This window comes from Thermothielavioides terrestris, chromosome 2 (assembly GCF_000226115.1).
Source record: "Thermothielavioides terrestris NRRL 8126 chromosome 2, complete sequence".
Lineage (NCBI taxonomy): Eukaryota > Fungi > Ascomycota > Sordariomycetes > Sordariales > Chaetomiaceae > Thermothielavioides > Thermothielavioides terrestris.
In genome coordinates, this window is record NC_016458.1 from 1,994,183 (window position 1) to 2,007,004 (window position 12,822).

General features: G+C 59.1%; 4 protein-coding genes across 4 annotated transcripts; 2 read left to right on the forward strand and 2 right to left on the reverse strand.

Moving 5' to 3' along the window:
• Window positions 1–1,314: 1,314 nt before the first annotated feature.
• Window positions 1,315–4,271, forward strand: THITE_35727 (uncharacterized protein; the record flags this gene model as incomplete). The annotated part of the gene is made up of 3 exons (XM_003651652.1): window positions 1,315–2,109; window positions 2,166–2,614; window positions 2,885–4,271. 3 exons carry the CDS (start codon window positions 1,315–1,317, stop codon window positions 4,269–4,271), a joined length of 2,631 nt encoding a protein of 876 aa, XP_003651700.1.
• Window positions 4,272–5,157: 886 nt separating this feature from the next.
• THITE_2112278 (uncharacterized protein) lies at window positions 5,158–6,840 on the reverse strand. Its single transcript, XM_003651653.1, has 4 exons — window positions 6,796–6,840; window positions 6,265–6,532; window positions 5,466–6,198; window positions 5,158–5,388 (listed from the first exon to the last, which is right to left on the reverse strand). The coding sequence occupies exons 2-4, from the start codon at window positions 6,465–6,467 to the stop codon at window positions 5,302–5,304; spliced, it is 1,023 nt and encodes a 340-aa protein (XP_003651701.1). The 5' UTR covers window positions 6,468–6,532; window positions 6,796–6,840; the 3' UTR covers window positions 5,158–5,301.
• A 676-nt stretch (window positions 6,841–7,516) lies between these two features.
• On the forward strand, window positions 7,517–11,795 carry THITE_2112283 (uncharacterized protein). Its single transcript, XM_003651654.1, has 5 exons — window positions 7,517–7,741; window positions 7,800–7,946; window positions 8,167–8,756; window positions 8,851–10,497; window positions 10,554–11,795. The coding sequence occupies exons 1-5, from the start codon at window positions 7,654–7,656 to the stop codon at window positions 11,544–11,546; spliced, it is 3,465 nt and encodes a 1,154-aa protein (XP_003651702.1). The 5' UTR covers window positions 7,517–7,653; the 3' UTR covers window positions 11,547–11,795.
• Window positions 11,796–11,928: 133 nt separating this feature from the next.
• THITE_2086847 (uncharacterized protein) lies at window positions 11,929–12,715 on the reverse strand (the record flags this gene model as incomplete). The annotated part of the gene is made up of 2 exons (XM_003651655.1): window positions 11,929–12,587; window positions 12,673–12,715. The coding sequence occupies 2 exons, from the start codon at window positions 12,713–12,715 to the stop codon at window positions 11,929–11,931; spliced, it is 702 nt and encodes a 233-aa protein (XP_003651703.1).
• Between the last annotated feature and the right edge of the window lie 107 nt (window positions 12,716–12,822).

Consider the following 12,822-nt stretch of genomic DNA (forward strand, 5'->3'; position numbering starts at 1 on the left):
GGTAGATTAACGGTCAAAAAGGTAGATTGCAATAACAATTAGTTAAGGAAGACCCCTGTTTTGCAGCAAAAAGAAGGATCGCACTAACCGCCCAGTTCTGTAGTATATATATTAGAAGTTGACCAGTGACGTCTGACCAGTTTCTCAACCAGAGCGGACCACATGGAGCTGCTTGTCTTTCTCTTCAATGCCGCCTTCCTAATCCTGACTGCTTCTAGCGTGGTACTAGAAATTTAATAGCCACCTAAGCTGCCAAGAAGGCCCTGGCCCGTAATCCGCTCCGCTCCGTCCGCCAGGAACAACGCAGAGCCAAGGTCCGCGCCGAAGCGAATCGTCCGAACGCCCCCACCGCCTAGCGTCAACTTAGAGATTGGGAGGTCGTGCAATATCCGTACTTCGTCATCGGTAGTCATAACGTGAGCTCTGTCTCTGTATTGTACTTGAGCTGCAAGTTCACCCGGCCTGGGGACGACAACAATTCCTTGTCCTGCCTGCCGATCGGCCATCTTGGCAACGTGACAATGCGCGATTGCCAGGACCCGAACCCCTGGCTCGTGGCCCAAACCACAAAAAGGGGGGCGGCCGATCGATCAGCGTTGAAAAGAAATCACTTGCACGGAGCTGTGGGTCCTGGTCCCCATCTCGTCCCCCACACTTCAGCGTTGAGCAGTCCGAGAGTGGAAGAGGCAGCCCTGCCTGACCCCGGCGCTTTGGGTGACAATACGGAGCATTACCGGCAATTTCCAGCCTCTGGTTGGGCTCGCGTTGCCGTCGCAGCGGGCGCGACCTCGCTGCCAGGGTGCAATTTTGTTGCTGGTCATTTTACTTTGTATGCTCCCCAACTCCAACCTCGGCCAGCTTGCGACCAACGGCCAACTGCGCTGGACACCCAACAAGTCGCCGGCTCGTGTTACTCCGTCGCTGCCGCCGACAGGCCGTGCTCGCGCTGCGCATGGCCCGCATAACGTTAACGATACTGCCTGTCCTGACCGATCGGACCTGACATAGAGGCCTGGTTCACGCCGGACCCCGCAATTTATCGACTTATTGCAGCCCATCGCGCGCGCTTGCTTCCTCCCATCCGGCTCCCTGGCCGCACCGCAGCCGCATTGTTCCTCCTTGACGAAATCAGACACTTCCATCTTGCCAGTTTGCCAAGCAAGAACGTAGCCGCGCGCCGTCCGGGCAGGAAAAGGCGCGGTCTCGAGGCCATTGGGCCTGGCTTTCCGCATCTCCTCGACTCCCGCTCCTGCTCGCGCTCGAGATCCCGAGATCCCCCTGGCTGCCTGCAAACGCATATCCATCATGGCCGCCATGGAAGCCGCGAATGCCCACTATCACAATGGGCACGGCCAGCAGTCGGGCCCCCCATTGCCTGCGTCGCCCACGCTCACGAACCCCGACATGATCTTGCCCGACTACGACGACCGCAGCGACTCCCCCGACCCCGACATGAACCGCGCGAGCCACCCGTCGCTGATGATGTGGAAGAACGCGCATGACTCCTCAACGGCAGGCCCCGATATCCATCAGATGTTTGTCGCCACGGGCCTGGCTGGGCCGCGCCCGTACGGCCCCGCCGGCCCCGTCACACCGACGACACCCATCATCTACGGGAACGGCACTATGCTATCCGACATTGGGGAGGTCACCGAGGTCGAGAGCACGGTTGGGAAGCCCTCGCCGACGCGGACAAAGTCCGGCATTCGCAGGCCCGGGTCTCCGACGCGTATAGGCGTGAATGACGTGGCGCGCCGGTCATCACCGACCATGGGTTCGTCGGCCGTAAGCAAAAAGAAGTCCAAGCAGAGCCTGACTGCGAAGCGCGAACGCCGGGGAAGCATGGACAGCGACAGCACCATCACGACGCAAGACCACCAAGGACTCTTCGCCGACTTCGACGATTCCGTCAGCGTGGGCGATAGCGTCTTTCAAGGGGACGACGAAGAGAGCATGGCCTCGTCCTACGTCGAGGGGACCGCCGCCGTCGAGCCTGCCCGGCCGGGGGTGGCCAAGCCGGATAACGTTGACCGCCTGTCCACATACTCGACAACCTCGCTAAGCCGGCGTGCGGAGGAGATCCTCGCGAATGCAAAGAGAAGGTTGACGGTAAGTCGCGGCGCCCCTGAGCGGCGCAGCAAGGTTTCCTTGCTAACGCGGGCTAGACAATGGAGGGCAATCTGACCCGAGCGCGTAGCTCGTTGCAATACACGTCCCCGTACGGCTCTGACGGGTCGACACCCTCCCCGCCTCTCCAGAGAGCGGCCACGGCCATGTATCCGTTGGCAAATGGAGCGGGTTCCAGCGCATCTACCGCCGACTCCGCTCCGGGACACACGCGAATGTCCAGCGATGTCGCCATGCGAAATGGCCTGCCCTATCGTGTTACGTTACCGAGATCGCAGAGTGCGCTTGGAGCCGCTGGTGGCTACAGGCAGCCATTGACGGCGTCGAGGAGCGTTGACTATATCCGCGGGGACAAGGAGGAGGAATCCCATCGCCGCACCCCCATCGCGAATTCCCTCCAGGAGACCGGCCTGAAACCGCTCACGGAGGCTGAAGTTGCCCGGCTTGGCGAAGCCGACAGCGCCAGCCAAAACGCGCGGCTTGAAGCGTTTCTAAGCCCTACCTTCGGGGCTTTCCCCGGCGACAACGGCGTGAGGACCGTTCAGCGGTCGGCTTCTGCAGCTCAAATGCGAGACATCAAGGATCAAATGAGGGACTTGAAGGGCAAGATCTCCAGCCTGCGTGAGCAAGCCCGGGCTGACAGTCTCAAGAGGCGAAGCCTGCAGAGCCTGAGAACGCCCAGCCCGTTCACTCACGCGCAGTTCGACCAGTGGTATGCGGAGCCTCGGTCGAACCGAACGTCAGTAATAACCACGAGCAACCCCCCGAGCAGGAACCCGTGGAACGGCGAGGAGTCAAGCGTGGATGGTGACGCTAGGGAGCATAATACAGGGGACGAACACGCCGAGGGGAACGATACGGATTACTTTGATGCAGAACATGAGGTGCACCCCGAGCAAGCAACCGCCCGGGTCACAGACGCCGGATCCCTATCTCCTCCTGCTCCTGCTCTCGAAGCCGAGGGTGAAGTGCAAGACGACGGTTCGGACATGCTCACGGAAAACGGTGACGTGGACGAGGACCAACAAGACGAATTCCACGACGCCGATGAGGCCGATTACATGAGCGAGAGCGGGGAATCTCTCTATCACGACACTGTTCAGCACCAGATCTCGCACGAGGACCGTGAGGATGCATTCGACTACGAACACTTCTTCCTGCACAGCGCCTTGGGTACCATGAGCCTGAGAAGGCGAGCGAGCAGCGAGAGCCTGACCTCGGAGGACTCGGTTGAGACGACGCGAGGCCCTGTGGCAAACGAGACCAAGAGCGACGACGGCAGCGCTGCGGAACCCCGTGTCTGGAGCAGGCGGAACAGCAGCAACTCGATATCGACCATCGACACTTTCGCCACCGCTCACGAAGGTCGGTCTCTGAAATCCCCCGCCCTGTCCGAGGAAGTTCCCAATCCGCCCACCAGGACGAACGAGGGCTCTATCAGAGCTGCCTCTGCCCAGAGCCACAGATACCGCTCCGGAAGCACCGCGACAACCAAGAGGCGGTCCTTCAATACTGGCAGCACACGCCCGTTGACCTCCCAGACGGGGGCTCGCGACAGCGACGGCTCCATCTCCCCCATCGCCGAGGAAGGCCGCTCTTCCTCGGTTGCCGAGACCCACGCGTCTCAAACGAGCCGTCGCCTGTCCGTGATCCACCGCCCCATCTCGACGGCCAGCTCCCTCCACCGGCCTTCGATCTCCTCGTTCGACTCGGTTGGCACAAACCGCAGCTTCCCGCTGGTCAACAAGACCTCCCTCCCGGGCTCCAAGAAGGCGAACAGCACGGGCGTGCTCACGCCGCGCGACTCGCCCGACCAGGAGCTGAACACCATCGCGAGCAGGCTGATGAGCGACCTGGGCAGCGCAGCAGCCGAGCAGCAGCAGCACCACCACGGGGCCGCGGCGAACGGCGGCGGCGGCGGCGGCGAGGCCAAGATGATGGCCTTCGGCCCGCACCCGCTCGAGGCCCTCCTCAGGGAGGACAAGTACTTGGTCGAGCGGCTCGTCGCCAGCGTCGGCCGCTGCGTGCTCGGCCTGACCGAGAACGGCCGCGCCAGCGCCGAGAGCCGCATGTACCGCCGCCGGCTCAACGCGGCGATGCGCGTGCTGGAGGGGTTTGACGCCGCTGATGACGACGCGGTGTGAGGCGGGGGGGAGATCTGTGGGACGGCGCCGGCTCGCGCACGTCGGGGTCGCGACCTGTTCTTCTTCTTCTTTTCCTTCTTCTTCATCATCTTCTTTTTTTTTATTCTTTTTTATTCTTCTTCTTTCTTCCTCTTCTTATTCTGATTCACCTTTGCTTTTTCCATCCTTTTCTCCTTTTCCTTTTTTTTTTTTCCCTCTCTTTGGTTTCGTGGCAAGCGGGGGGGCAGTCTCAGATTGTGCTCAGCGTTAGACGGGATCTGGCGTTGAGAGGGCGTTGCTCTGGTGGTATGTATACCAAGGGGCTAGAAGGGGGTGGGGCAGGCTAGTAATGTTTAAACGAAAACGCGGTGCTGGAATGGAAAATGGGGATTTGTTCTGCTGTGAGGGGCCTCCGGACATTCCGTGAGTCTTCAACGGGAGCGGGGAGTGAAGGGGAACGGGGGCGCGGGGGATGGGGTAAGGGGAAAGGGGGTTGTGTGGTATCATTGTATGGGCTTCAGCGGCTTTACTCTCTGGCCCCGTTCGCGCCTGTTGGAAACGGGTTGGCGATGCTTATTGGGCTGAGGGGCGTTTGGCGAAGAGCCGGTACAGTGGTTTTCTATTCTTCGCTTCTTTCAACCGACAAGAATTGGTTCGATACCCCGGGGTTTTCTTTCTGGTATATAGATTTTAAGTATAAGGTTACTCTAGTCGAACGAACGACCATGAGCGCATGGGCCATGGTTTGCTCTCCGCCGATCTGATCGTGATGCACCACCTCCTATCACACTCTAGTTTTTGTTGAAGAGGGAGGTGGGTAGAGTCAGGTATTTGTTTGCCGCCCGTTTTGAGAGCGTCGCAGTGGGTGCTCATCAACACCGCAGTGTGTGATCAACACAAACAACAAATCTAATCATGTTTGATTTATCTGAGTATCAAGCAGATGGTCTTCTAACGTCTCTGTATATCAATCCGTTTTTCGCCCTTGTATCCTGAGCTTTTCACGTAGCCAGACACATAACGTAACGCCGGGGATGGTCGTCAGTCACCATCAACCATCCTTAAACGCCTCATTCCTCGCTTTCTCGATAGCTGCATCAGCTGCCCCTTCGGGTCGCGGCCGGTTGGCAATCAGGCGCTGTTAAACATCACTGTCAACATCCCCATCGTCCTGGACAGTCCAGGTCACCGCAAGAGGAGACGTATGGAACATACCACCAGGTTCCGCAACAGCACGGCAATAGTCACTTTGCCGACGCTGGGCACGTAAATGCTGGCCTTCTCCTTCACCGCCGGGCCGTCGAAGTTGCGGTAGCTCGAGAAGTTGATGCACACGGCGCCCTCGCGGAGCAGCTCGGTCGGCACCTTGAAGTCTTCGCTCGGCACGCCGGCGATAACAACGTCGCTGAGCGGCAGGACGTCCTTGAGCTCCCAGCCCTCCTTGTCGTGGACCTGATGGCGCGGCGCGCGGATGCCGCTGCCGCGGGTGAAGACCTGTACGCCAGTGATGTCGACGCTGTAGACGGTGGCGCCGTCGTTGGCCAGCAGCGCGGCCAGTGGACGGCCGTTGACCTCGCTGCGGTTGATGACGGTGATGGTCTTGCCAAAGAGGCGGTTGCCATAGGCCAAAATCGGATTGTAGATCTGCAAATGCTCGAGCGTCTTTACGATGGCGAGCGGGGTGCACGGAAGGATGGACTTCTTCTGGTTGGTGGGCGGATCGAGGAAGCGCACGTTGTGGTACATGTTGAAGAGGTGGGTGTGGCAGAGGCCCTCGACATCCTTGGAGAGGGCGACGGTCTCTTGGATGTACCGGTCCTGCTGCTTATTGTTCCGCCAGATCGGGTAGTAGACAAGGATACCATCGACGGAGTCGTCCTGGTTCGCGGCCACGATGGCCTCTTCAAGGTCCTCCTTATCGACCTTGCGGAGATCAAAGTGGAAGCCGCTGGGGGAGGGCGGGCACGCTCAGCGTTTGTCTCGGAGCAGAATCCCTGAATGGGGACAGACTCACTTCTCCTCGCATGTCTTCTTGGACCACTCGGCGTACTGGTCGGCGGCAGGATCACCGTTGGCCAGGAAGGCAACCAAGGTGGGTTTTGAGGATTCAGGGCCCTGAACGCTGGCCAATGTCTCCCTGACTTCAGCCAGGAGCTTCTTGGCTATTGTGTCTGCAAGAATGACCTTGCAGGTCTTGGGCACTTCTTCCGACGCCATGGCGATGTGCGCTCAGTGCGTTCCGCTGCTGCTCTGTCAGCGCAGCGGAATAGGACACGAGATGCCTGGCAGCAGCTGAATTAGCAGGAGCCTGTGGCCAGCCAGCGTGCTTCCTAACTCAGCCATTGTGACGCGAGAACCCCTGTCTCAAAGCAGGCGGAAGATCCGGAAACCTCAGATGAGTAGAAGCCTTGGATTTGTGCTATATGTGCGTGGTTGTGTGTAAGTGCAGCAAACTGGGAGCCTGGCAGCGGCGTGACTCCATGGCAGCAGCTCGAAAGCAGCGCGCTGCGTGAGAGCCACAGCAGTGATGAGAGAAGCAGCTTACCCCGCGACACCTCGCTAACAACAAAAGGTAAGCGACCAACTGGAAGGAATTGGCCACTGACGGGCGCACTGAACCCGGAAGCACTGAGAACTTGGAGGTGGCCCTGCTTGTTTCAACGCAGCAAATGTAAATGACCTCAATGAAGCATGAACCCCATCACCTGAGAGATTTTGGCTCAGCTACCGATCGGTAACAATATCCCCGGGTTTCCTTTTCGACGGCTGGCATTGCTGCCGCTGTCGGCGGCGGCCTGAGCTTGAGGGTCCTTCACTTGGTCCCGAAACAGAAAATTTTGGACGGAATTGGGCCCACAGAGGCTTTCCCCCCACTTACCAAGCACGGTTTAGCGGTGACGAGCCCCCAAAGATAGCGTCATAATATGGCTTCACCGCCCGCACTCGTGGCGTTTACTGCCAGTTTACTGCCGCGGGGCAACGTGGGGCATCGGAGAGACAAGCGAAAACGGCGCCTCTTCAACATCGACTCGGGATCCGGAGCAGGGCGCAAGTGGCAGGCTACCTAAGGTAAGGTACTTGCACCACCTAATGAGTCGCAGCATTGCTTGGCACGCTGCCCGGTCCTAATTCGCTCTTCGTCCCGCACTACTGCTTGGATTGTAGGGCTTCAAGGGCGTTGCAAAGCGTTTGTTGTTGTGCCTGGACAGTGGGTGTGGCAGGGCAGCTCGGGCAGCTCCCCGGCCCGTTCGGCGCCTCTTCCTGTGCGCAGTACATCCGTATTTGAGTCCAGGATTCGCATACCAAAGTCAACAACAACCCGCATACTATTTAGACTGGAAACAGCGGTTGCTGCGCTTCCGGCGGACTTGTGGAACCTGGTTGCCTGTGGTGTGCCTCTGCCATGGCGCAGTTCAAGCAGTGGGCGCTGCAGTACGTGCTCTCGGACGACGAGACCGCCCAGTCAGAAATCGCCCGGAAAGCGGCGAGGGGTGAGTAACAAGGCGCGACTCTCTCTGACAACACCGTAATACTGACTCGTATCCGTAGAGATCGAGAGCTCCCGTGCCAGCAGCGCCGCGGTGGGGAACTGGGCTGCGTCCGTCCAACAATGGATGACCCCGGCGTCGGCCGATGACGAACAGATGGAGGATGGGGACCAAGGGGGTAGCGGCGACATCATTGCTCGAGCTAAAGGTATGCACGGATGAGATGGATGGGCTGAATGGGCTGCGCTGGTCTCGCCCAACGGGGTAATGCGGTACTGATGATGCCTTTGCCCTGAATCCAGCCCTGGCCTTTCTTGCCAGTACCCTAGAGGCACTCGACAAGAGCACGCTGAGATCAGACCAAGGTATGTGTTGCCGGTTGCCGTGTTATTCCCCACGCCGAGACCTCTTGCTCAATGGCCTCGCAGTCCTCCGTCTCATCGGCTTCTTCGGCGCCATGTTTTCCTACGATCACAAGGCCGGCATCACGGCGTCTGCGAAGGCTTTGCGGCAGCTGTACAGAATGAAGAGCTTCAAGCCCGACATGGGCAGCAAGATTCTGGAAGACGTCTGCAAAATCAAGGAAGATTTCCGCCTGCAGACCGCAGCCACCCGGCTTGAGATCTACGAGCTCTTCCTCAGCCTCGTCCAGGATCCCGCTGTCAGCAGCGAGCTGAAGCACAAGTATGGGTCGTCTTGTGGTTTCGTTGTCGACCTCCTGCAGCTGTGTCAGAGCGAACGAGATCCGAGGAACCTCATGGTCTGGTTCAAAACCCTGGCCTTGCTTCTCAGAGACTATGATCCGTCTCCCGAAGTGACCGAGGAAATTTTCAAGACCTTCTCGGCCTACTTTCCCATTTCTCTGCGCAGTTCTGCCACTCCAATAGGAATCACCGCCGAAGATCTCAAAGAGGCTGTGCGGAGCTGTTTCGCCGCCCACCAGCGCGTCGCCCCCCACGCATTCCCGTTCCTCATTCAAAAGCTCGACCAAGGAGATGCTGTCACAGTTGCTGTCAAGGTCAGTCGAACATTATCAACCTTCAAACCGCCGCGGCGGCCCGGCAGTTTTAGTTGCTCATAGCCCGAGAACAAGGACTAACACCATACGCCAGGTCGACATCCTCAAAACCATCAGAGCCTGTATCGAGCTGTACGACAATCCACAAGCAAGCATCGTTCCTCACATTGAAAAGATATGGAACTCGCTCAAGTATGAAGTGCGGAACGGCGAGGTCAAGGAGACCATCGATGCCACGCTGGACGTGCTCCGAGCCATCGCTAGGAAGCTCGATGGCACCAAAACTCAGAAACTCGACGTGTCCCTGCTCAAATCCTACGTCGACCTGGTGTCCAGGGACTGCCGAGACGACCTCGCAAACCCTACATACACCAAGCAGGCCGGACTCCTGCTCATGACCGTCATCAGCGCCAATATCCGAGCCTACGTACTCTACAACGCCAGCTTCATTGGCACTGTCCGGCAGAATCTCCGGCAGCCAAAGTCACCCGCCCACACGTGCGACCTCCTGCTTCTTCTGAACTCGCTACTCAAGACCCGCATCGAGCTGTTGAAGGACCGGTCATGTGGCCACCCGGATGACGAAGCAAGTTTGAGGACAGAGTCACGGACGCATCTCGACACATTGTTCCACGACGTTTACCTGCCAATATGGACCGACAAAGCCAACGAGTCAGCGCCAGAGGCGAGGGACGTGGTGAAGCAGGCTATCCAGGGTCTTGCTCTGCTCGCCAGCCAGCAAATCCTGCGGCCGGACGGAACACTTGTTTTGCTCTGTTCCCGTTCAGTCTGCTCAGAGATCTGCTCACTCCTTACACGAACCATCCTCAGGAGTCTCACGCTCAGTCCTAATGATAACAACCGTGCCGACGAGACCACTTTGGAAGATGAGGCCGTGCTGGCCCTGCGAACTATCGTCATGAGCTACACAGACGGCTACGACGAAATTGCGAGTCGGGCAATGTCGGAGATCAGGCATCGTGACTGGACCAACCCTTCGGACTATGCACTGCGAGCGTTGCAAGACCTGCTATCTCGCTTGTCCTTCATTGGCTGTTCCGAGATCCCCTCGAGCATCGCGGCCGAGACTCCTTCACGGAAACGGTACTCTCCGGTCCAACACTTCATCACATTCACAGCAAGCCTTTTGGATGCCTTCCCGCTCTCATCTCAAACCGGTTCACCCCGGCCCAATGACTCGGTCGAGGGTCCATCGGCGAACGCTCACGTCATTTCCTCACTGCACGCTGGCGTTCTGTGGTTCCTTGACGCCTGCGAGGCCAAATACGGGCGGCAGGCCTTCCCTTCTTCTGGCAGCGGCGAGAACTGGGTAGGCGAGTACGAGAAACTACCAGAGGATTGGCTATTGCAACTTCAACGGGGTGATGGGGCATCTGATGTGCTACTGCTGCCGCCCTTGACAGACGAAAACCCCGAGGTCTGTCGCCAGTTCTTGAAGCTGAGTCTCTTCATGGTGAGGAGCCTATATCGATCCGCCCGCTCGGGACCGCGAGCTCCATGGGACGAAAGGGCTCTTATCCCGCTCTCGCAGATGGCGGCGCTGGTTGTGCGGAATCTCGACGAAGCGCTGCAAGTGTCGTGCAACTTGGCCCACGAGGCTTTCAATTTCTTCGGCGGCTCGGACAGTGCTTCCGCGCAACCTCACTCTTCGGAACTTTCCCTGAACTTGCTCACACTGGGCATTCTTCAAGGGTTGCGGCCAGGGGCACTGGCTGGCTTGGTATGAGCTCCCTTTCAACAAAACAGTTCTCGTACACGACTAACGGCGGTATCCAGTACGAACCGGGTGGCGCGGCGGAGAAGCTTATGTGCAACGTGACCGATTTTGGCTCCTCTCCGTCCAGAGAAAGTGATATACGCGCAGCGATCGGGGCGATACTTGCCAACAAGTACAAGGGCGGCCCTTCAACGTCCGACCCCGAGGTAGTGGTGATGAGACGTGTGTTTGACTTCTGGGCCAACTGGATGAAGGAGGCGACCACTTCGGCCCCCCTCGACCGAGAGGCCTTCCATGCTCATAGCACAGTTGCGATGAACGTCCTTGCCGGAGCCGCAGCCCGTCAGGACAAACATGTGCTCAACCTTGTGCCGGCGCTGCACCAGGCCGCGGCCAGCCAGCACCTCAACGGCGAGATCGTCGCCCAATCCCTGGGCCTCGTCGTCAAGCAGAATGAGCTCCTTAGCCCTAACAACCACGCGGTTGTTAAGCGTTTCTACAAGCAATGGGCCTACAGTCACCTGGCCAAGCCGCTGCTCCAGGATGCCCAGCCAGCCGCCGCCGACAGCCACACCGCAGCGAGGTACCGCTTGGCCATCCTCTCAATGGTCAGCAACTGCCCGTTCGCCGTCTATCAAGACGACCTGGAACCCCTGATCCGCCTGCTGGTGACAGCCCTCAACAACCATGCCGGCCTCTCCGAGGAGGTCGCTTGGTCGCAGGTTGCTGCGGCGCTCGAGATCCTGGCGGACATCCTCGCGAACGAGCCGGACGCGCTCAAGGGCCATCTCCGAGAGACCATCGGCGGCGCGAGCAGGGTGTACCAGGAGTGCTCCCGCAAGATCGAAGCGGTCCCGCCGGTGACGAGAACCAGGTGCCGCAAGCTCGCGCTGCAGGTGCTGGGCGCGATCCCAACGCGGTTCGAGGAGCGCTATGTGCTGTCTTACTCGCCGCCCACGCAGCGCATGTTGGCTGTTGCGTGTGGAGACCCGGTGAGGAACGTACGGGAGGTTGCGAGGAAGGCCAGGGCGAGTTGGGCCAAGGTTGTGTGATTGTTTGGTTGATTGGCTGCGAGTCGCGGGGCGAGATAGACAAAGGATCTAGAGAGAAGTTTTTTGTGCTTAGATGACGAAACCGACCCGAACTCGAGGCGTCAAGAAGATGGGCGGCAGGGCTGTCACCAACCGCCGCAGCAACTGTGGGACACCCGAATGATATCGGGCGTATTTTCTCCTCATAGAGCTTCATACCGGCACCACTTTTTGCGGGCGAGCCAAACACCGAGGGCAATGGGGAACTCTACGCTGAGTGGTCGCCTCACTGATTATACGTGGCGTGCCGGACAAAGGCCGTGTAGACCCCAATATTTTTTTTCTGTTTACGGTCGCTTGATATCATCCCGCCCCCTCAGTATCTCCTCTTTAATCCATCACCTCATGCTCTCCTCTTCTTCCCCCCCTTCTTCGGCACCGGCGTCTCCGAGCCGGTCGCCTCCTCCGCCGCCGAACCAACAACGCTTGCATTCGCCTTGGCTAGCACATCAAGCATCTCAGGTGTATACGCCGCCGGCACCGGCATGGCGCTTTCTTGGGGAGCCGCCCTCTTCGGATCCAGCTTGCCAACCACGGGCACGGCACTCGCCAGCATGCTCTGGAACGGGGCCGCCACAAAGTGGCCCGCGCCGTCGAACCACTCGGTAAAGGCCCGGCTGATCTTCAGCACCTCCTTCTTCCCGCCGTTCTTCGGCTGCACCTCGACGGTCACATGGTACGTCGGCACGTTCTTCTTGGTGGCGGTCGAGATGCGCAGCGTCTCGCCCGACGGCGCCGTGCCGACGTAGACGGTCCCGCGCTCGACGTAGAACAGCCAGAAGGTCAGGGCGCCGTTGAGCAGCGTGTAGACGACCACGGCGGCGGCCGTGAGGTGCTTCGTCGACTCGAAGCCGAGCTTGTAGTCCCAGGCGAAGCAGGCGGCGGCGAGCGCGAGCGCCGAGTAGCCCAGGGCGAGACGGACGTCGGTGAGGCGGTGGGACTGGCGGAATTTCAGGCTGTTGAGATAGTTGGGGATCGCGTCGTCGGACGTGGTTTTGAGGTCTGAATATTGCGGGCGAAACAACACGCGTGTAAGTCCGGGAAGCTACTGGACGGCAGTGTGCAGGGTGCGAGAAGGATGGCTTACCGGCGAGATTGTAAACCGTGACCTTTTCCTGAGATACCGCCATGTTTGCTGCCGGTTTACCTGTCCCAACGCCGAATCGCAGGGAGGAGAAAGAAGAAAACGGAACAAGGGTGGAAGAAGTTGGGGAAGAAGAGGTTGTCGGCCAAGCAG

What these genes read in the sequence shown, in the direction of transcription:
- THITE_2112283 (XM_003651654.1), top strand. Translation starts at nt 7,654, where the DNA reads ATGGCGCAGTTCAAGCAGTGGGCGCTGCAGTACGTGCTCTCGGACGAC. An exon ending in CGCCCGGAAAGCGGCGAGGG is followed by an intron (nt 7,742 to 7,799) that starts GTGAGTAACAAG and finishes TCGTATCCGTAG; the next exon opens with AGATCGAGAGCTCCCGTGCC. An exon ending in CAGGGGCACTGGCTGGCTTG is followed by an intron (nt 10,498 to 10,553) that starts GTATGAGCTCCC and finishes GGCGGTATCCAG; the next exon opens with TACGAACCGGGTGGCGCGGC.
- THITE_2112278 (XM_003651653.1), bottom strand. Translation starts at nt 6,467, where the DNA reads ATGGCGTCGGAAGAAGTGCCCAAGACCTGCAAGGTCATTCTTGCAGAC. An exon ending in AAGAAGACATGCGAGGAGAA is followed by an intron (nt 6,199 to 6,264) that starts GTGAGTCTGTCC and finishes GCCCTCCCCCAG; the next exon opens with CGGCTTCCACTTTGATCTCC. An exon ending in TGCTGTTGCGGAACCTGGTG is followed by an intron (nt 5,389 to 5,465) that starts GTATGTTCCATA and finishes GATGTTTAACAG; the next exon opens with CGCCTGATTGCCAACCGGCC.